The sequence below is a fragment of the Acipenser ruthenus genome, chromosome 3, assembly GCF_902713425.1.
Source record: "Acipenser ruthenus chromosome 3, fAciRut3.2 maternal haplotype, whole genome shotgun sequence".
Taxonomy (NCBI): Eukaryota; Metazoa; Chordata; class Actinopteri; order Acipenseriformes; family Acipenseridae; genus Acipenser; species Acipenser ruthenus.
The window spans coordinates 39,950,212-39,973,109 of NC_081191.1; the positions used below are offsets into that span (position 1 = coordinate 39,950,212).

Consider the following 22,898-nt stretch of genomic DNA (forward strand, 5'->3'; position numbering starts at 1 on the left):
TGGTGTGACCACCCTTTGTCATCAAAACAGCATCAATTCTTCTAGGTACACTTGCACACAGTTTTTGAAGGAACTCGGCAGGTAGGTTGGCCCAAACATCTTGGAGAACTAACCACAGTTCTTCTGTGGATTTAGGCAGCCTCAGTTGCTTCTCTCTCTTCATGTAACCCCAGACAGACTCGATGATGTTGAGATCAGGGCTCTGTGGGGGCCATACCATCACTTCCAGGACTCCTTGTTCTTCTTTACGCTGAAGATAGTTCTTAATGACTTTCGCTGTATGTTTGGGGTCTTTGTCATGTTGCAGAATAAATTTGGGACCAATCAGATGCTTCCCTGATGGTATTGCATGATGGATAAGTATCTGCCTGTACTTCTCAGCATTGAGGAGACCATTAATTGTGACCAAATCCCCAACTCCATTTGCAGAAATGCAGCCCCAAACTTGCAAGGAACCTCCACCATGCTTCACTGTTGCCTGCAGACACTCATTCGTGTACCGCTCTCCAGCCCTTCGGTGAACAAACTGCCTTCTGCTACAGCCAAATATTTCAAATTTTGACTCATCAGTCCAGAGCACCTGCTGCCATTTTTCTGCACCCCAGTTCCTGTGTTTTCGTGCATAGTTGAGTCGCTTGGCCTTGTTTCCACGTTGGAGGTATGGCTTTTTGGCCGCAAGTCTTCCATGAAGGCCACTTCTGACCAGACTTCTCCGGACAGTAGATGGGTGTACCAGGGTCCCACTGTTTTCTGCCAATTCTGAGCTGATGGCACTGCTGGACATCTTCCGATTGCGAAGGGAAGTAAGCATGATGTGTCTTTCATCTGCTGCAGTAAGTTTCCTTGGCCGACCACTGCGTCTACGGTCCTCAACGTTGCCTGTTTCTTTGTGCTTCTTCAAAAGAGCTTGGACAGCACATCTGGAAACCCCTGTCTGCCTTGAAATTTCTGCCTGGGAGAGACCTTGCTGATGCAGTAGAACTACCTTGTGTCTTGTTGCTGTGCTCAGTCTTGCCATGGTATACGACTTTTGACAGTAAACTGTCTTCAGCAACCTCACCTTGTTAGCTGAGTTTGGCTGTTCCTCGCCCAGTTTTGTTCCTCCTACACAGCTGTTTCTGTTTCAGTTAATGATTGTGTTTCAACCTACATAGTGAATTGATGATCATTAGCACCTGTTTGGTATAATTGTTTAATCATACACCTGACTATATGCCTACAAAATCCCTGACTTTGTGCAAGTGTACCTAGAAGAATTGATGCTGTTTTGAAGGCAAAGGGTGGTCACACCAAATATGGATTTGATTTAGATTTGTCTTCTGTTCACTCACTTTGCATTTAGTTAATTGATAAATATAATCTATTAACATGTCTATTTTTGAAAGCATTCTTACTTTACAGCATTTTTTCACACCTGCCTAAAACTTTTGCACAGTACTGTATATATATACTTTTTCAAACAAAATAAATAGGAACTTTCCCATCAGCAATTTACAATGTAAAATTACAAAATTCCTTAAACTGGTAGCGAAGATTCAAGCCTCAGAATCTCATTAAGTTAGATACATTATATATGTAAATACTCTTTACATGTACCGTTACATCTACACATGCAAATTAATTTCAAAATGCTGTTGTGAAAAAATGCATGACAAGTGGCCCGTGGGAAATCCAAACAGCAAAGTAGTCCCTACATTGAAACTGGTAGGGAACCACTGGTCTAGGGTTTCAAATAAAATTAGCTCTTAACTTGGTGGACTCAGGCATTTGTGAGCCTGTAGTACATAGTACATGGAAATATCAGATATAAATACAGTAATCTATTTAATTTGGTACCATACTGTAGCTTATTTGTTTAGAAGCATATCTTTTACTATTGGTTCTGGATCTGTACGGTATTAGGGAAGCATTCGAGAAAAATTGCACCAAAAAACAAAACATGGTAAAACTCAAATGGTTTAGCTATTCCAACAAAGATATTGTAATACTTTTCAGTCAGAACAGTCTTTATCTTCTAGAGAGGATAAACAAAAAAAAAATCTGATTGGCTCTGGGAAAGCTGGCAAGCAATAGTAGGGATATAATTATAAATACATTTATTATGACAACTTCCTGTGAACAATCTTTTCTGTTCTGCAGCAAGCACAATAAAAATGACAAAAACACTTGGCAGTGCATGAAATCCATCTTGCTTGTCAAAGGTCGACAAAATCTGAAATTCTCTGATTGCTATTTATACGATATGGAGAATGTATGTGAAGGCAAGGCAAATCAATGTTTTGGAGGATCAAATACTACCCTGAGGAGATCATTCATCCCAGAGCCCGGTGTTTGCCATACATGTTTCAGAAACAGAAAAATCATAGGAATGCTATGCTACAGTGTACAGTAGACTGCAACCATGATCACTCTCAGCTTTAATTCGTTTTTAACAAAACCATACATCCACCATTTTTGTTCATGAAGGGAAGTATGTGCTTTCAACTGAAACAAACTTTAAACCTGAAAAAAAAAACATTAGTTTATTCATATCTAACACCCAACACTCCAAATAAACTGCATACTGAGTTTTTTACACATTGAAAAAATACTAACTACGCAGGATGTTTTTATTTAATGTGTAAAGATTATGCATTGCAAGCTGTAGAGCTTGAATTCACATGTCATCAAGCTTCTTGTACTTCGTTGGTCCCCGGCATCTTCAATGGTCAATTGTGAACATACTGCATGCAGTAGCTAAAGAATGGATCTGGGAACTGCCAGAGACATGTGACCAATGCATGTTTGTGACTGGTAAATAAGTAACTGGATTCTTCTGCTATAGCAAGGTGAAAAAATAAGGAATACAATATTATCGTTTCTTTATTTGCATTAGTGCATTATCAATATTTATTGTTTTTTAAATATTAGAAATATACATGCAGGCCTTTTTGTTCAGTATATTCCTTCTGCAGCGCTGGAATTTATTTGCTTTACAGCCAATATATTTATTGTTTGTGGTCAATAAAGCAAGTAATAATAACTTATTTTTATTTTTATTGTAAGACCACGTTTTTGTATAGTAGTTCAAAGTAACATTACAGTTGAAATGTAAGGCTGTAGTTAATGCATCCTCTATAAGTTAGCATTAAAGTATGTACAGCATTTATTGAAAGTACTCAAGATTAAGGTAATGCTGCATTTTACTCACCTAAAATAAATTTTACTCACAGTGTCTAACTGGAGAGAAAATTACTCAATGACCCAAAACATTATCTGTAGCGCTGCCAACACCTTTTAACTATCCAGCTTTTGAAAACTTTTACTCTTTCCATGTAATTATTTGATGAGTAACAGACAATAATATTTTTGAATAAAATCGATAGCCGATGGTTATCTACCCATACTGGCCGATACCGATAGGATAACGATAATAAAATACAGTGCAGGTAAACTACTACAACTAGACATAGGGCCTATATTTAAACTGTTTTATAAGTATAAATGTCAAACAATTAACAGATATCGTTTACTTGTTGTATTTTTGACAAAAAGGAACAGGTACCGTTTACTTGTTGCATTTACTTCAGAAAATGAATACAAAAGAATAACGTAGTATTATATTGTGTGCTTGTCAGCAATTTATACATTTGTTTTACAACAGTCACTCAAAAATAACACTTTGCATTTGTACTAGTAAAAACACTTTTGTAGAAAAAATATATAATGTGACATTAACTTTTACAGCCACTTGCTGTCAAACATTGTGTATTATAACTTCAAACTATACGGTACAGTAGAAAAAAATAGCCTACGCAATGTCAACTAGTACAACGTTTGTTAAATTCTTATTTTAAGCATACACTGCTTAAAAATGTAGCCCTACTTAAAGTGTTCACTTAATCAAAAACAAAGAGATGTCATGAAAATATCGGGTTACAAAATTCAGTCAAACTTGAATTTGTTACTAAACAAGACGGCACCATCATCAAGTCCAGCTTCAAAATGCCGCCTAATAGGCAACCAATCCAGATTAAGATAAACAAACAGAGCAAGATAAACACAAATTACAAAAGGTAATTCCCACTTAACGTTTAGAGCCCACAACTTCCTGGAAGTTAGGGAGATTGTTGTTGTTGTTGCTGCTGTAGTCTTGGTTTTAAAAAAGTGCTTTTCAGCAAAACTGTTTACGTTCAAAGGATTTGATCACATGAGCTATGGAGGAAAAACTGAGGTGATGCCAAGCTGCCAAAGAGAGCGATGGAGTAGAGACATCGCAGAGGCAGTTTTGTAACTAACAGCGCATTGATGCTGCATTTGAACAATAATTTGCCTGGTTAATACTATTTTCTTACGCATTTCTTAGGGTGAATGCCTGGTTAATACTATTTTCTTACGAATAATAAATATCCCTATATTTATTAGTTTTGGTCAGCCTGAAACCAACTACAAAGCATTCCTTAGGGTGAATATTAGTCTGGTAACTGTACAGGCTACATGTACTCTAAAATAACAACAACAACAACTATCAATATTATTTAGGATTCAACCTTTTTTTTTTTTTTTTTTTTTTTTTAAGCATCAGAATAATATTCTACTCGCAGTTCATCGTTGGATTTAATGTAGCATAAAGTCTGTTCTGCACACAACTCGCTATCCTATTTTAGTCTTCAGATGTTTAAAAAAAATCCAAACACCGCTCTACATATTTACTGCATTTTGATTGCATGTTACACAGCACTGAGAAAATGAGTGTCAGTGTTCTTGTGTCATTTATAGTAAGCGCGCCTGACCAAACATTAAATTCTGTGTTGGAAGAAATTCAAGCATGAATATCAGTGTACATTATTGGCTAAAATAATAAAATCTACCGCTAGCCCATTGTGTTTTTTTCCCCTTATAATCGGTGCCATGTCGATAAGCTAACGATTATTGATGCACCCCTAGTTACAACTTGTCCTTTAGGCACAATTTTCTCAATAAGGACCTAGGTAGCTCATGCATAATGTGGTTACAACGAATCAGGAAAGACTCCTACAGCAAGTGACTGGTATGGGTCTTTCAGACATTCATGACGGCTGCTGTGATCCAATTTACTTGCGTGATATCCCCACCTCACTGAGTCAGAAACCTGGTCAGAAACACAGAATAGAAAGTTATCAAATGCAGTAAAGCCTCTGCAATCTTTTTCACAATTCACAGGTTTCAACAAAGCACCCGAGTTGCTCAAAGTAAAGGCTACATTAATCTGAGTGATTTATTACAGTATTTTGGGTAAATCGACGTCAAGGCATAGTTACGAGATTTAAGCTGTTTGAAAAAGACAAGCATGGGCCTTTTTTCAGACATAAACATGTGGCTGCTTACTGAAGGTGCAGCCCGGATTAAATACAAGGAGGAGGAGGAGGAGGAGGAGGAGGAGGAGGAGGAGGAGGAAGAGGAGGAGGAGAACAAGAACATTTGTTAAGATAACTTTGATTTGTCAGACCTGGAACTTGCTGTTTCTTTAAAGTAACAGCATGCATTGGGCCAGTCAGTGTTTTTAAATTTATTTTAAAAGCTAGTCCACATCAACTTTTTTGGGAATACATTAAATCCATTCTACTGTATTCCGTTCCATAATCTGGAGGTCAAAGCGGTGTCCCTACGGCAAACACTTTACTTTAAGCAAAAGAAGACTTGTTTTCCTAGTTGGCTCAAAAGCAAAATCTGCCTTTATTATACATTGCATACAGTAAATCTGCTATTTAGGCACTCTGGTGTTGGTGTTCAAAGCCAAGCCACATACATGAAAAACCATGGGAATGAATATTAAAATGATACTCTTTGTAAGTAAACTCCCAGTAGTTCAACTACAGTTGACCAACTTTCGAATACATCTAATTTAAAAAGACAAGAAAAACGCAAGTTAAATGTCCTTTTTCAAAAAACCAGAAAAAAATAATTCACCAGTTTAGGTTCTAATACAATTTTAAAAACTTTTTTTAGCTGCTTGGTTTTATACAGTGGATATATTTACGAATGAAATTCAGCATGCACACTTGATTGTCCATTACAGTTCCCCACCTCAAATAATTTAATTTTTACTTCTATGCAAAGGAACTTGGAAGAGATAAAGTACACAGCAGTTATTTATTTAGCTAAATCCATTGCTGTGTGATCTGGCACAATGGTTCCTGTTACAATACATGTCCATATCTATCTGTTTTTATTTCTTTATTTCCAACTGTCTGATTGATCATGCTTGTTTACAGAGACCCCTTAGCCATAAATGACTCTGCTCTGTGTCATGGATGCTTATACTGAGGATTCTGATAGAGACTTAAATGTATTAAAAAACAAACAAGAATACTAACACAACAGTTCCAGAATGCTTCTACAATACCCTGTCTAGTTTCACTTTTATATGCAAAGCATTTGGATGCCAAAATGACTGCTATAGACCGAGATACTATGATCTTATGCACCATTCCTTTTTCTCCTGTAGTTACAAACAATAATGTAAATTTAGGTATCCCATAAAATGGGCAGCATAATATATGCATCAAAGACCCACACCCTAAATGCAGGCAGTGAATAACACAACCCACTAAACAGCTATATCTCATTGGGGGCTAACAAGTATGTTTCACAGGCAACAGCCATTTAAGCCTACTTTATAAGGACAACTTTAGTTATGTGCATAAGCTTGCACAAATGAAAGGTTTATAGGTTTGGGTGTTTCTTTGAAAGCTTGTGATATTTATAACTATAACTTCAAACTTCAAACTGATAGTTTGAAAATGTGTATTGGCCTTCATAATTGGTGGGAGAACAAAACACACACAATTTCAGGTAGTTAAAGTTTTTTAAGCATATTGTTTGGGAGTTACTGTAGCATTTTAAAAAATGAAGTATGAAATGAAATATATATATATAGGGCTTCTAATTTTCATTTTTAACCGATAAAACATCCTGATACAAAAAATGAAATCTGTGTAAGCCAATAAACACTGGAAATGGTTACTAAATTCACGTTGACTTCACCCTTTTCTTGTTTAAAAAGAAAAAAAGAAAAAAAAAACACTACCTTTCCCAGTGCAGTTGGGCAATGTCCCTCCTTCCTGACTCGTATCTATCATTGATTCATCCTGAATACTTTAGAATCCACCCCAACTACTGAGTGGCAGCAAATTCGAACATTTCTATTGTAGACTCCGCTAGCAAGATTTGAAACAAGATTACAATAAGAAGGCTTGTTCGTGGGATTTAAATCTATATTAGTTAGATAGGGAGAATTTAAAACAGAATTGGAAATTGTGTGGAAATGTAAAAAAAAATGCCTAGACACACAAAAACCCCAGAAGAATATGACCATAAGGATTTCGCTGTGGAAGACAACAAAAGGCAAGAAGGTACACCTTAAGTGTGCAAGTACTGTCGAGTTACTATACTATATTGCTACAGAAAAAAAAAAAAAAACACACACCCAAGCATTTTGGAAAGTAATGAAAACAATAATTTCATACAGTGTTTAAAAATTGAAAGCCCACCCCCCAAAAAAATACATAAAACTTGGAAATAGCAAAAAATAAGCACCGAAAAATTAAATTTATAAAAACCGAAAAACAGAAGCCCTAATTATACAGTAGCTTATCATGATTTGCTACAAAGGCACACAAGAAAAGGAATGCATTCCTTAAGCAGTCATCCTATTATATATAATTTTTATATAATATTATATATATATATATATATATATATATATATATATATATTATATATATCAGACACAAGTCTATACTAGATTTCTTGAACACTTTTTTTTTTTTTTTTTTTTTTTTTTAAACTAAACTATCAGAGTAAAATCTCCACCCATGCTTGTTGTCTGTAAGCAGACAGGCCTGACCAGTATTTCCAGATTATGACACAAGTAAAACAATATATTAAAACGTTTCACCTTCACAGGGTACTTTGTTATCCTGACTAAATGCATATGCAGTAGTTTATGGGCACAAGGGTACTGTTGATACATGATAACATGAATAAATAATAATAATTAAAATAAACAAAATGTCCTCTTAAAGTGAAGAGTTACTGTTTTCTGTTGTGTGTGTGTGTGTGTGTGTGTAATTATATATATATATATATATATATATATATATATATATATATATATATATATATATATATAAACTACTAGAACAAGACATAGGGTCTATACTGTTTTATAATTATAAATGTTAAAAAAATAATTAACAGATATCATTTACTTGTTGTATTTATGATAAAAATGAACAGGTATTGTTTACTTGTTGCACTTACTTCAGAAAAATATAAAATATAATAAAATATAAAATTTAATATAAAACGCCCTACTAAACAATGATAGCTAGCAAACGTGATTGTCAGCAAATGAAACACAAATACTCGAAAATTTCAGTTCCATTTCCAATATTTCAGAATGTCTACTAGTAGATTTGACAATTACTTATTGCTTTTGACAATTACTTAAACTCTCCTCGAGTTGATAGTGTTGCAGGGATTTTGGTTTTATGTATTAAAAAATTAATACAATTTTATTCCCATTTAAAAAAAAAAAAAGTCCCCTAGATGCTGCTTAACTTTGCAACTGTGTCATACCCACCTTAACTTTTCTTCTTTCCTTTGTGTTCGTTGCCGTTAACATGCAGTCCAAAACAAAAAAAAAAAACAATTTGCAGGCGCCGTCTTCTCATCATTAAGTTTTACACTCTGCTGAGAGATCAGTGGGCGGGCACTGCGTGTCTTAAAAAGCACTCGATTGGCTATTGCTAAGTAACACTTTGCTTCTCTTAACTAACAGGATGATGTCCAAACTGATAAAGATGAAGAGGGTATTCAGTTGCAGTGGTCACATCCTTACCCCTATCGTTCCAGACTGAGCCCAGAAAATGTTAATATTTTGGTGCGTCTCCACAGTAATTTGAAATAAAAAAAGCATTATTTTGCTGAGCCTGTGTGAGCTGGAGTGAACACTACTTCCAGTTAGGTAGTGCCTGATAGAACTGTAGTACCAGTGTGTGGTATTTGTTTTAAAACTTTAAACTAAAGTTATTTTTCTTGTTAAAAATGACTTGAGTGTATTTCTTTAAATAGCCATTTAAAAACGGATTACAAAAAAATGACATATCGCAGTACGATAACCGTGGTATATTTTTTGACAGTTACCATACTGTCAAAATTTGATACCGTGACATCCCTACTTCAAAAAAAATAAATAAATAAATAAATTTACATAATTTATGTAATGTCCTTGACTGGTAAAGTGCTGTACTATTGGTTCATTATTTTTTTTTATTTCTAATTAATGAAAGGTGGTTCTGAATTCTTTTATATAAAATTGTTCCAGCCTCTCCAACATATTTTATTTCATCACATTTTTCACAGGCTATTCCATAAACAACATTGCTATTTTAACAGTAGGTATTAGTTTTTAGTGGATATGTGGTGTTCTTATGTTTAATTATATTTTCTTTACATGTACTAGTGCAAGTATTCGTAGAACCTATTATGTCAATTATTCTTTTATGTTTACTATGAACTAAAATATCACCTAAATTAGCTTATCTTTTGAATTCTACAACTGGGGCCTTAAGAAATACTTTTTTCACTTTTTTTCTGAATTATGTAAAATCCGCAAGTGTTTCCAAACTATCTTAGAAATATTGGGCAAAAGTTTAGAGTAAGTCATTACTAATGGGGCACTTTTGACCTTTTTATCTCTATTTTTATAATCTAGTAGATCATGTCTTTTTAGTTATCCACTTTTCTTAACTCTGTTTCTAATTCTTTCTTTGTATCCTCTTTTTTAAGATTCATTTTTTAATACATTTCTTTGTTTTACATAGTCACTTTCTTTTGAGCATAGTCTTCGTATTCTTATTTCTAGACTCTTTGGGATTGTCCTGTGGTCCAGTGGTTAAACAAACAGGCTTGTAACCAGTTCCCCGGTTCAAATCCCACCTCAGCCACTGACTCATTGTGTGACCCTGAGCAAGTCACTTAATCTTTTTGTGCTCCGTCTTTCGGGCTTTTCGGCATTCCAGGACCCCACACATCAGTGTTGAATGGAATTAACACAATGTCTTTGTTTAGAGCTGCATTGCTTTCCAGAAAATGATACAAAATATCAGGTTTACCAGCTGCAGCACAGCATATATATACAGTACTGTGCAAAAGTTTTAGGCAGGTGTGAAAAAATGCTGTAAAGTAAGAATGCTTTCAAAAATAGACATGTTGATAGTTTATATTTATCAATTAACTAAATGCAAAGTGAGTGAACAGAAGAAAAATCTAAATCAAATCCATATTTGGTGTGACCACCCTTTGCCTTCAAAACTAGGTACACTTGCACAAAGTCAGGGATTTTGTAGGCATATAGTCAGGTGCATGATTAAACAATTATACCAAACAGGTGCTAATGATCATCAATTCAATATGTAGGTTGAAACACAATCATTAACTGAAACAGAAACAGCTGTGTAGGAGGAATAAAACTGGGTGAGGAACAGCCAAACTCAGCTAACAAGGTGAGGTTGCTGAAGACAGTTTACTGTCAAAAGTCATACACCATGGCAAGACTGAGCACAGCAACAAGACACAAGGTAGTTATACTGCATCAACAAGGTCTTTTCCAGGCAGTAATTTCAAGGCAGACAGGGGTTTCCAGATGTGCTGTCCAAGCTCTTTTGAAGAAGCACAAAGAAACGGGCAACGTTGAGGACCGTAGACGCAGTGGTCGGCCAAGGAAACTTACTGCAGCAGATGAAAGACACATCATGCTTACTTCCCTTCGCAATCGGAAGATGTCCAGCAGTGCCATCAGCTCAGAATTGGCAGAAAACAGTGGGACCCTGGTACACCCATCTACTGTCCGGAGAAGTCTGGTCAGAAGTGGCCTTCATGGAAGACTTGCGGCCAAAAAGCCATACCTCCGACGTGGAAACAAGGCCAAGCGACTCAACTATGCACAAAAACACAGGAACTGGGGTGCAGAAAAAATGGCAGCAGGTGCTCTGGACTGATGAGTCAAAATCTGAAATATTTGGCTGTAGCAGAAGGCAGTTTGTTCGCCGAAGGGCTGGAGAGCAGTACACGAATGAGTGTCTGCAGGCAACAGTGAAGCATGCTGGAGGTTCCTTGCAAGTTTGGGGCTGCATTTCTGCAAATGGAGTTGGGGATTTGGTCACAATTAATGGTCTCCTCAATGCTGAAAAGTACAGGCAGATACTTATCCATCATGCAATACCATCAGGGAGGCATCTAATTGGCCCCAAATTTATTCTGCAGCATGACAAAGACCCCAAACATACAGCAGAAGTCATTAAGAACTATCTTCAGCGTAAAGAAGAACAAGGAGTCCTGGAAGTGATGGTATGGCCCCCACAGAGCCCTGATCTCAACATCATCGAGTCTGTCTGGGATTACATGAAGAGAGAGAAGCAACTGAGGCTGCCTAAATCCACAGAAGAACTGTGGTTAGTTCTCCAAGATGTTTGGGCCAACCTACCTGCCGAGTTCCTTCAAAAACTGTGTGCAAGTGTACCTAGAAGAATTGATGCTGTTTTGAAGGCAAAGGGTGGTCACACCAAATATGGATTTGATGTAGATTTTTCTTCTGTTCACTCACTTTGCATTTTGTTAATTGATAAATATAAACTATTAACATGTCTATTTTTGAAAGCATTCTTACTTTACAGCATTTTTTCACACCTGCCTAAAACTTTTGCACAGTACTGTATATGTGTGTGTGTGTGTGTATATATCTATATATATATATATATATATATATATATATATACACACATACATACACACACACAAAATTGTTTATTATTGTGTATTATTAGATGTATAAGTAGAAGCGTTAGAAGCGTTTCATTGTTCTTCGAGGATCAAAAACAGCAGGCCCTTCTGCTGATTTCTGCTGTCACCTTTGACAGTGCAAACACGTAGCAGAAAAAATAATTGGATTAGTTTGGAGAGTACTTTTATAAACTGACTATGCTCTAATGTAATTATAATGACACAGTAACTGAAAGTTTAATAGAGCAATGCTAAAACTAATTACACGTTTTTAAAAAGATAGGTACAATTTAAATAAATAAATCGATTTAAACACAGTAACTCCCCTTCATAGTCAGAGGTAGCTATGTTATTTGCATGCTGCATAAGCACCACTGGCCATCCGTTTTGCATTATTTTTAGATATGTGCATGCTTCAGCGGTTCATTACTTACGCTATTATTAATGTATTTTTAAAATGTGAACTTTCTGTATTATAAATGTACTTTTAAAACATCAAAACATATCTCAAAACAATGCAAAATTCGGCATGACACCGTACTTAATACTTTTGGAGGTTTTGTGAGTCCGCATGTAAATACAGATTCAATTACTTCCGGTTTGCCATAAGTCTGTGCGCAGTGAAGTATAGAAATATTTCGGTTTTGAGGTGGTAAAACAATATAACAAGACCTTGTTTTTATCCAAGTTATTAAGTTATTGCTTTTCATATGTAAATATCAGTTAACATCTATATATGTAATGATATTGCAATTGTATTATTATATTTCTGTGTTTTGGAAGACTCCGATATCAATATCGAAATACATGCACGATATTGATATACAATTTTCATATCGTTGCCCACTGCTAATATACAGTGCCCTCCATAAGTATTGGGACAGAAGTCAAAATTGCTATTTTTACTGTACACTCAAGCAATATGAAAATTAAAAGATGAATATGGCAAAAGTACAGAATGTCACCTTTTATTTCTGGCTGTTTCAACACATACATGTTTTACCAACTAAGAATAACAGCACTTTCAGAGTTCCATCCCCCCATTTTATGTGAGCATAAGTATTGGGACATTTGGCTCACCGTTGTTTCTAATTGATCAGCTGTTTCCTGTTGCATTGATTGTTCACATATAAAAGAGCTGTGAATGTGTAGTCTCAGTTCTATCCTTTGCTTTTGCCTTTGGAGTCTGCGTTTGGTGTCAGTAGGCATAATCCAACATGAAGACTAGGGTGCTGTCTATGAAAGAAAAGCAAGCAATTTGGATGCTAAAAGAAAAGAGGAACTCAATTAGAACCATAGCACAAAAGTTGGGCATAGCCAAATCAACAGTTTGGAATGTCCTGAAAAAGAAAGAAACCACTGGTTCTTCAGCAATCGGCAACGACCAGGTCGGCCAAGGAAAACAACAGCAGTTGATGACAGAAAAATGACCAGAGCTGTGAAAAACAACCCTAAAATAAGTGTCAGTGAAATCACCAACAACCTCCAGAATGCTGGGGTGAAAGTGTCAATCTACTGTGCGCAGAAGACTTTGGCAGCGGAATTAGAAAGGCTACACTGCAAGATATAAACCTCTGATCAGCACCAAAAACAGAAAGGCCAGATTATAATTTGCTAAAAAGTACAGAGATGAGCCAGTAGAGTTATGGAACAGAGTTTTATGGACAGATGAGACAGAGATTAACCTTTATCAAAGTGATGGGAAGGCAAAAGTGTGGAGAAAAAAAGGAACTGCAGATGATCCAAAGCATACCACCTCATCTCATCTGGAACGGGCTCACTCATCTTTATTGATGATGTAACGAATGATGGCAGCAGCAGAATGACTTCAGAAGTGTACAGAAGCATCTTGGCTACCAATGTACAAGAAAATGCCACCAGACTCATTGGGCGGCGCTTTACTGCTTTAAGAAAGATTTTTTCCTGAAAACTACAGTATCTCAGGGACTTAAATACAAAAAAATATGAATTCAATAGATTTTTAATGTAAAAATGTTATTTATGTTCAAATTATGTTGTTAATTCTTAATAAATTGGTAAAAACAGAAAAAAACGGAATTGGTCATTTTGAAAAACGGAATTTGCCATTCCCAAGAATGGAAAATCAGGAGTTAGTTATGCCATTGAACATCTGTAATTCCACACAACAGACTATTATGCTAGGACGTCTCACATATCCATATTACAGCACTGCTGGTAGTCCTCCTGTCATGCACTGGTGTCTCATGATCAGTTGTACATATCCACTTCCTCTCATGTTCCCTGTATGCAGCTCCCCATTTCCACCCAATAAACTGACAGCACATCAAACATGTGGATGCCACATTAGACACTGACCAAGGCAGTGGAATTCAGTGTGTTGTTGGTGCCACTTATGTATCAGCCTCCAACTAGACCTGCCTAAGCAGTGCCCAGATGTGAACGCAGTGTTAAAACACGTAATTTGCCCCTTGCCTTGCCCCTTCCACTCCTTGTAGGTGGAGGGTGGATGCAGAGTTCGGGTTGAAAGCCAAAATTTACAATAAAAAATATAAATTTTATTTCAGTGGGGAACTACTAGAGCACACAACCAGCTACACTTACCTAGGAATAGCACTAAATGGGGCAGTTTACAAGCAAAAACTGAAACACGTGACAACAGATCTCTCGCGCTTTTTTGGTCATGACAGTTCTGCTTCCATGTTTACATGAGAGTTTATTTTAGAGAGAGAATTTAGTCGTCCAAATACAAACGACCTCATTAATAATAAAATAATGGGAGGGTTTATTTAAAAATCACCAAACGCGCTGAAAAGAGATGCTGCGCGATAAAGGATATTGTTCAAATAATGCATAGGGGTTTACATGAGGCTTTACGCGCTAGGCAGAGATGAAGAGAAGGTCACCCCCCATCTGTCTAGAATGCAAAAGGCTTGCAGTTAAAACGGTTCATGCTGCCAAGAAGAAGAAAATAATAATAGTTATTACTATTATTGTTTAGAATTAGTTGTTCTAGAAATGGTAGAAGTATCATGTGTACAAAAACCGACAGCACTCACCAATTCCCATTACTGCTTTTCTTATGCTTCTTAGGCTACTGATATCCTTTCACACACCCATATATATTAGTCTTAGCCAACTGCGTAACTGTTAATGTGCAAAACAAAAGTACTATGCGTTCAATAATCACAAATATGCTTTAATGTGGAACAAATATATTAAAAACAACTCATGATGTGTTGGTTTCAAACACAGGTACTTTGTTGAAATATTAAAATTAATTATGCAGAAAATGTGGAAACTTACACAAACACTGTTAATATAATAAATACATCATTTGTGTGTATTTGCTAATTAGTTATAAGGGTATATAAAATCATAGGACTACTTACAACGTAGTTGCAACAAAAATGGATGGAGAAGACGCAGACAAACACTGGCTAGATTAAGTCTTGTATGGGAAGAACTCCTTCAGTCCCATGCAATGGGTTTGCAGGAAAGGAATCGTGCATCTATTGCTTTCTTATCTAGAGCTTTCTTTCCAGCAGACATCCTCATCCACTTCGTCCCTATGTACAGACCTCTATTTGTGTATCGGCAGGAAAGACGAATGCGGGCGCTTCATCGTCCCTCTGTTTGGTGGGAGGAGGTTGTGCTTCACGACTCTTTCTCTGACAAACAATGGATTGAAACATTTCGGGTCATCCGAGCTATGTTTGACCAACTGATGGAACATGTACGGGTTGGCATGGAGCCATCACCAATACATGTCCGTACACCTGTGCGCTGCAGAAGCGAGTGGGTATTGCTCTGTACAAACTTCTCGGACCGCTGATTCGGCAGGACTGCGCACAGCAGTACGGGTGCCCATCTCAGCAGGAGCTGAGGTAGGCACCTGCAGTTCTCTTGTTATTGTGTGCAGAAATTCGGCGTGCAATGCAACCACTTCTTGGTGCTGTTGATCAGCGTGGTCCAGCCTTCCCTAAAGGTGGCTGTATTGCCGATCCTGCCTGGCAGCGGTGCGTGTAATCAGACGGTACATCCTACGATGCTCCTGGATCAGCAGCTACAGCAGCTACAGCGTTCAAACCAACTTTAATTTAAAGAAGACCAGTTGTGAATTGCTTCACAGCTTTTGTTTTACATGTGAATCCTAAGAATAATATGTGAAAAACAAAACATATCGCATATGCGCACACACTTAGCCTGACATGCGTAAAATGGCTTGATATCCACAACCATTTGTTTTTTCACAAATTATTATTAGGATTCCCATGTAAAACAGAAGCTGTGAAACAATTCACAACTGGTCTTCTTTAAATTAAAGTTGTTTTGAAAATGCTAGCTGCTGTGGTTGGGGATATCAAGCACTTTTAATTGACGCTGGGACGGTGGTGTGTATATGCAATATGTTATCGTATTCACAAATTATTCTTAGGCTTCACAGGTAAAACACAGACTGTGAAACAATTCACATTTGGCATCCTTTAAATTAAAGTTGGTTTGAGCGCTGTAGCTGCTGTGGTTGAGGAGATAAATCCATTTTACGCGTGTCAGGTAGGCTGTGTGCGTATATGCTGTATGTTATTGTTTTTCACAATTTATTTGTTTGATTCACATGTAAAGGAGAGCTTGTGAAACAATTCACAATTGGTCTTCTTCACATAAAGTTGGTTTGGACGCTCTAGCTACTGTGGTTGGGGAGATAAAGCCCTTTTACACGTGGCTGAGGCTAAGTGTGCATATGTGCGGTATGTTATTATTTTCCAGAAATTATTCTTAGGATTCACATGTAAAACAGAGACTGTGAAACAATTCACAATTGGTCAATTTGGTGTTGCGTGCTGTCAGAAGGGGTGGAAGCTTGAAACATCCGCAGGAAAAAAGCTACATTATTCGTAGTACTATTATTATGATAATAATGCTGGTCATAACGATCTAGTAGTTTTCATGCAACGTTCATAATACGCTGAAAAGAATAAATAATGGTATAAATCAACATCTCTACATGCAATTTATATATAATTTAGCCGCGACCCTCATCAGGAGAAGCAGATTGATAATAATGGATGGATGGATATTTAACTGATTTGTATTAGTAAGACTGGGATAAGGAAAATCTTACGCTACAGAGGAGGACAGAAAGACCGTATCCCAGAGAAGAGCATTCTTTTACATAGGGGAAGTGGAGGAGGTATCGTGTTATTTCATGAAAGTCTATCATTAAGTATTTTGCACGACTGTGGAGTTTGTTGCAATGGGACTAATTAGGCCAATTAGTGCGCACTTTACCGTGCTTTACCAAAGTGTAATGACACTTAAGTCACACACTTTTTTTGCCATGCACTTTTGGAACGAGCACAATCATGCGTCATTTGGGCGTGACACGTCATGAATGCACTATAATAGCGCGATTAAAACTTGCATGTAAACACTGCCACTGTTTCTAGAAGCTTTACTCAAGCATTACAGTCAGACACACATAGTACACTGTACACAGCATTTTACACATACTGGATTTATCAAGCTTTGGTGAATGAACATACCATACTTTAGATGTGGTAATAAGATAAGTTCACAACTACAATGAAAGTGATAACCACAATGCTTTCTGTGTTTATCACTTAAATTGAAAACTAATTTACTATCAGTTTCCCTACAAATGTTCTGTATACCATACCAGTTTACTGTTTGCTACTAAGAGAAACATGGAACAGTGTTATCAGTTCTACTGTAGGGTTATTTATTACTTATAGTAAAATAATAAACCAAGATAAGGATTCAAGGTTTTTTATGTCCGATTTGCTAGATATACACACCTCCGCTTTTCTGAATATCAATGGTGCCTTTTGGTACAGTACCTGAGCCTCCCCTGTAATAACAATTGTGCTGAATTGTGTTTTGGTTTTGTGTTTTGAGAACCAAGGTCACTGGGGGGTAGGCAGAGACCCTCAAACTCTTCATGGTGGGCTTAATTAATAAATACTGTCAACAACAGCAGAAATGTATGAAAATGTACATTAAGAGAACAGGAAACATTATTTCTACTCACCTCCCGGGCAATGCTACCCAAGGCCTCATCCTCTGCTGAGAATCTGTCTTTAATAGGAGCACGTTTCCTTCCAGATCCAGGTGTCCCCATTTTCTTTGCTCACTTTTGGTTCAGCTTTCTTGCAGTCCAGCAACAAGCAGAAAATCTTTGTCCAGAAAACGCCAGAGCTATAAATGAAAAAAAAAAAATCAAACCCACTGGCATTAAACAGTTAAGCACTTTTCCCTTCGGAAATTGCTTACTAAAACAAGGCTTAAGCGAAACCTCGGATAATGTAAACAATCAGAAAAATACCACACAAGCACAGAAATGCAGGATTAGATGAAGTTTCTTTTGAGAGCACGTTTTTCATATTTTCAGTGACTAAATTGACTCATGTTAATGTTAACAATATGCACTTTCTGTCAGCAAGCAAAATGTGACGTATTGCCAACATTATTATTAATTATATATATATATATATATATACCACAATCAATAATGGTGTAGCAGCTTTAGAAAAATGAGTGAATATTATGAAATAATTAAATCAATCAATACTGTATGTCAAATATTTTAAATCTGTTTTATTAACCAATTGTCATGGAATGCCAAATGATACTGATTATTTAGCTAACCATGTTTGATTAATTCACAAAGCACTTTAAACCAATTTAAAGTTCAATCTAAAAGTTTCAAATAAACTACTCATGAGGTTAATTAATAACTTGTTTGTGTACCATATTGCTGCTACTTCTGAATTACAGTATATTGTTTTTAATTTTACACACAAAATCCCACTGATACTTTGCAAAAAATGAAATCTCAGTTTATATTTCTGTATTACTGTAAATTCTGCACAGAAAAGAAGGATTGATCTGTTAAGTGTAAGTAAAGCCTGCCTATTTCAAACTAACTGCTGGACTTTGCTGACTGGTGAGTGCTGAAGGTTGCTACATGCAGAGCTTATTACATGGTAGAGAGATGCAAGGCTGGAAAAGGAAAAGGCAAGACAAGACTTAAACTGTTATCCTTTCACTTAAACTATGCACAGTCTTATACCAATGTACTGTAGGCAACAACAGAAACTTCTACAGGACTTACACAATTTAATAAACAAATTACACAAAATAAAGCTTGTACCCAACCAAGTTACTTTCTGAGCAAAGTAGAGCGAGAAACACGTATGTACAGTATAATCTGTGTTATTTATGCAGAGTAATTTATATTGTCATAGAAACAAACATGAACTTAATAATTTGTCTGAAATACTGTGTCCTACCACTATAATTCACAACTGAAAGGTTGTTTTTGTTTTTGTTTTTTTTAACACTTTAAACAGCTTAAGAATAACAATCATAAAGTAAATAGCTAAAAACAAACAAATATTTTCTGGTAAGGTGTAGAATTCTTACATCTCTGTGTAGAGAGCACTGTTAATTCCAGGCGGACACACCTACACAAACTGAAGGTGCCGATGTACGTTTTAAGCCTCATTGTTATGTACGATTCGAAGTAAAAAGCTCACAACAACTTAAGTAAGATTTATTTGAAAACTGTACTAGACAACTGTGAATTATGTTATATAAATAAGCCAACTTTTAATTAATGTTATGTCCTCCAACAACAGATCTCTTAAGGGTGTTTCGACTGAGTTGAAATAACATTTTTGCCGGACTAGGAAATGACAACACCTTTCGGGGATACTGCACGCCGCAAATGTAAAAACAGTCCACACCGTTTTTACGACTTTATAAAAGAGTAGGCCTATATATCAAACAACTACAGCTGCACATACAGACGTGTCTTCTTTCACTTTCAGCAAACTGATTCAGACCATGAGCCAGTCAGTGTCAATGTAATGTCTGAGTCAACATGTTTTCATGAAGAGCAATCTTTCCCAAATAAAAGCTTGGCGACTAAAATGTGTTTATTATATTACCTACACCCAGCGACGAGACATAGTCGAAGTTATTTTTTTCGTTTTCAGATTTAGTAGATCGGAAGAACCCACTATGATTTAACATAACCTCACCTGCTTAATAATAACTAATAAGGGAGTTACTGACCTAACCGTGGCTTGAGATTTTATGAAATCACACAACTTTCACATTCTAAACCAAACCACAGATCTCACGTGTATAGAAAACTAGAATCTCGCTTCAAGACTCAAAATAACCAGCCATTACACTTAAAAACAGCAGCCTACCTAAATTAAAATGAGATATAGCTGTAATGCGATTGTTTCCCATGACACCCCTGTGGTTTTGTCGCAGCGGGAGCCATAATAACAAAAAAGTTAATACATTTTCGTGTTTGGCACATTTTTTCTTACCAGAGAAAGACATGTACCATATTGTGTTTAGTTGTATTATTCCAAAACCCTTACCTTCTTTAGACAGAGTCAAGTGGGTTGGTTCAGCCCGCAGCCACCCAGTGAAATATAAGTGACTCCAATTTGGAAATAAGGCCAAACCCTTTTACAGTATAATTTAACCTCTGTTTCCAGTGTGACAGCTCAACCTGACAGCCGCTACCCCGTCAGTGTTACAAGAAATCCACCAACCCTGCGCTCTTTTCCCTCAGTATTCTACGTTTCTTTGTGTACGGTACCGTAAATGGGTTTCTAAACGTTGTTCCAGTATTTTTTCCTTCTCCGCTGTTGTGCTTGGGTGAATATTTTCAGTTTCTGTCAGTATGCCGCTCTGGCTCCTGCCTTGTCTTCCTCGTACGGAGGGGCGGTGACGCCACAGTGCCCGGATGTTTGCGGCAGGGGTGGAGACAACCGCAAAACGAATTTGTCATTCTCCTCATAAAAGCACCAACACAATTGATATCTATCAGGTCAAATATTCTAACTGAAAAGGAATGAGTCTACCAGCTGTAATTCGTCGAGTGTGGTTTGTACCATGATTTAGGCCCAACTGTATTGAAAAAAATAATCTCAAATGATAATTTATGTTAAAACCGGGTACCGGTTTAACATTGATACAAAAAGTAACTTTTTTTTTTTTTTTTTTTTTTTAATATTCCATGTGCGCGACTTTTTTGCATCGATGTTGTTGACAGTCCGATTTGTTTACATTTCCTAATTAATTTGTACACGTGTGGTGAGGGCCAGGCTTCCTCCACCCCAAACCTGCTTGCACAAACCTGCCGCATCTAATACAATCAACATAGGAATGTTCCTGTTTGCAAATCTAGCTCAGGAGGACTATATATATATATATATATATATATATATATATATATATATATATAGACACACACACACACACACACACACACACACACAACGGGAACAAGACTAAAAGGTTAAAATATGCGCAACACAGAAATCGGACTATGGGAAAAATGTGCTTTGGACTATTGACGGACGACAGCGACACCTCTGTGTGTGTGTTTGTAAACCTGTCTAACGACATTACTGTCCACTAAAGTGAGAAAAAAAATCGTCTGTGAAGACAAAGTCCAATAATACCTAAAAAGAAACACTGCCACAACCAATGTATTGTTAAAAAAGATTTCAAAGACGTTACAAGAAAATAACTTGTATTAAAACTGCACCAAAAACAGCCTAAAACTCTTTCCATCAACGCTACTTGTGTTAATATTTTGCTTTACAACATTTACTACAACAACAAAAGAAGAATGTTTGGCTTTTTAATATAGATACGTAGCCCATAAACGCCTGAAAAAATAACATAACATTAACACATTAAAAATGTAAGTGGAAACATACAATTTATTTGGGATTAATAAAGAAAGCAATAGACAGTTTTCTATTAATAACAGAATTAAAAATATATCTAAAGCGTGTTATTTTTTGTACATAAGAAGATGTATTAAACTGAAATCGTAGCAAACCTGTTCTGTCTGAGTGAATGCTCTCTTCATTAAGAGCAGTGGAATACAACTGTCACTGGCTGCAACTCAACATTTGGCACCTCCTCCTTCACCATTTGATTGGCTCATTCGCTTTCAATAGTAAACAAGCCATCTACAGAAAAACACAGATTAATATAATACTCATATTCTATTAATAAAACCTAATTTGTACATGAAATTTGAAATTCCCTTCTTAATTCCCTTTTTGTCATGTTCTTGCTTTATTGTGATTCGCAATGTGACTGTGATTGGGGAGCCAGTGTTTCCTGTTGCTTTCTTTTTGCAGGAAAGAAAGGTTATCATCGAGACTTTCATTTTCATATTTTGCAGCAGCTGAATGGTGACAAAATACATACCTTTCTATTTGTTACTGACAGAGAAAGAGGATTTGTGGAAACAATTCAGCAATATTATCCTAAACTCCTGCATTTCTTCTGCTCTAATCACATCATTTAAGATTTAGATAATTGGATCAAACAGCACGGGGGTTTAAAGGATGACACAACTGTGCTAAAAGATCATGTAAAGCAATCATCAATAGCTCTTCATTGGCCTTTTATCAAGAGCTGTATGACAATTTTTGTATGACAATCAATATTTTGACCGCCAGATCAAGGATCCCATAGCACAGCATGCTGCAAATTATGTTACTGAGAAGTTTGCTGCCTTCCAGGACAACATAGCTGCTACAAACAAAATAGTGAAAGCATGCACACAGTCATAAAGCAGCAAACTCATTGGATAAACCATGCCTGTTGACAGCATGGTACTGGCAATGTTCTACATCCATGAGTTCAGACGTGCACACTGTCGGCTTGGAAACTATGAACTAAAGAAGAAGTTTCATTACCTGGCCAAAAGTCCTGTTCACATGTCACTTCCAGTGTGTTATCCTCTGGAAACAATCACTGAACACAATGGTACCGCAACACAAGTGGCACATGTGGGGAAAAAAGACAACAGTACTGGATTTCACAAGTCTAAGGCAAGATACTGTGGATTCTGGATACGTTTCACTCTGTGCACAAAGTAGCACTTTTGTAGTGAAAAGTATAGATGGAACACATTTTCATGCAGTAAAACTTCTGTCTGAGCCTTCTATTTGCTCTTGTCCAAGTACTGGTAAATGCTACCACGTTTTGGCTGCACAGATGGCAATTGGGTACAAAGAAGCTGAAGATAAGCATACATATTC

The 22,898-nt window shown here is 36.5% G+C and overlaps 1 protein-coding gene across 24 annotated transcripts in view; it reads right to left on the reverse strand.

Annotated features, from left to right (window-relative positions):
- Positions 1-21,745, reverse strand: part of LOC117394601 (leucine-rich repeat flightless-interacting protein 2-like) — an 86,816-nt gene extending 65,071 nt beyond the window's left edge. For 7 of the 24 annotated variants that reach the window (XM_059012914.1, XM_033992914.3, XM_059012913.1 and 4 more), the window contains exons 1-2: positions 20,205-20,627; positions 17,837-18,003 (exon numbers count right to left, since the gene is read on the reverse strand). In XM_059012914.1, coding sequence (XP_058868897.1) covers positions 17,837-17,926 — 90 coding nt within the window. In that variant the 5' untranslated portion in view covers positions 17,927-18,003; positions 20,205-20,627. Of the gene's footprint in view, positions 1-17,836; positions 18,004-20,204; positions 20,628-21,682 lie in introns of those variants that run through there. The other 17 variants (XM_059012924.1, XM_059012918.1, XM_059012915.1 and 14 more) reach the window with 11 other exon arrangements.
- Positions 21,746-22,898: the final 1,153 nt, after the last annotated feature.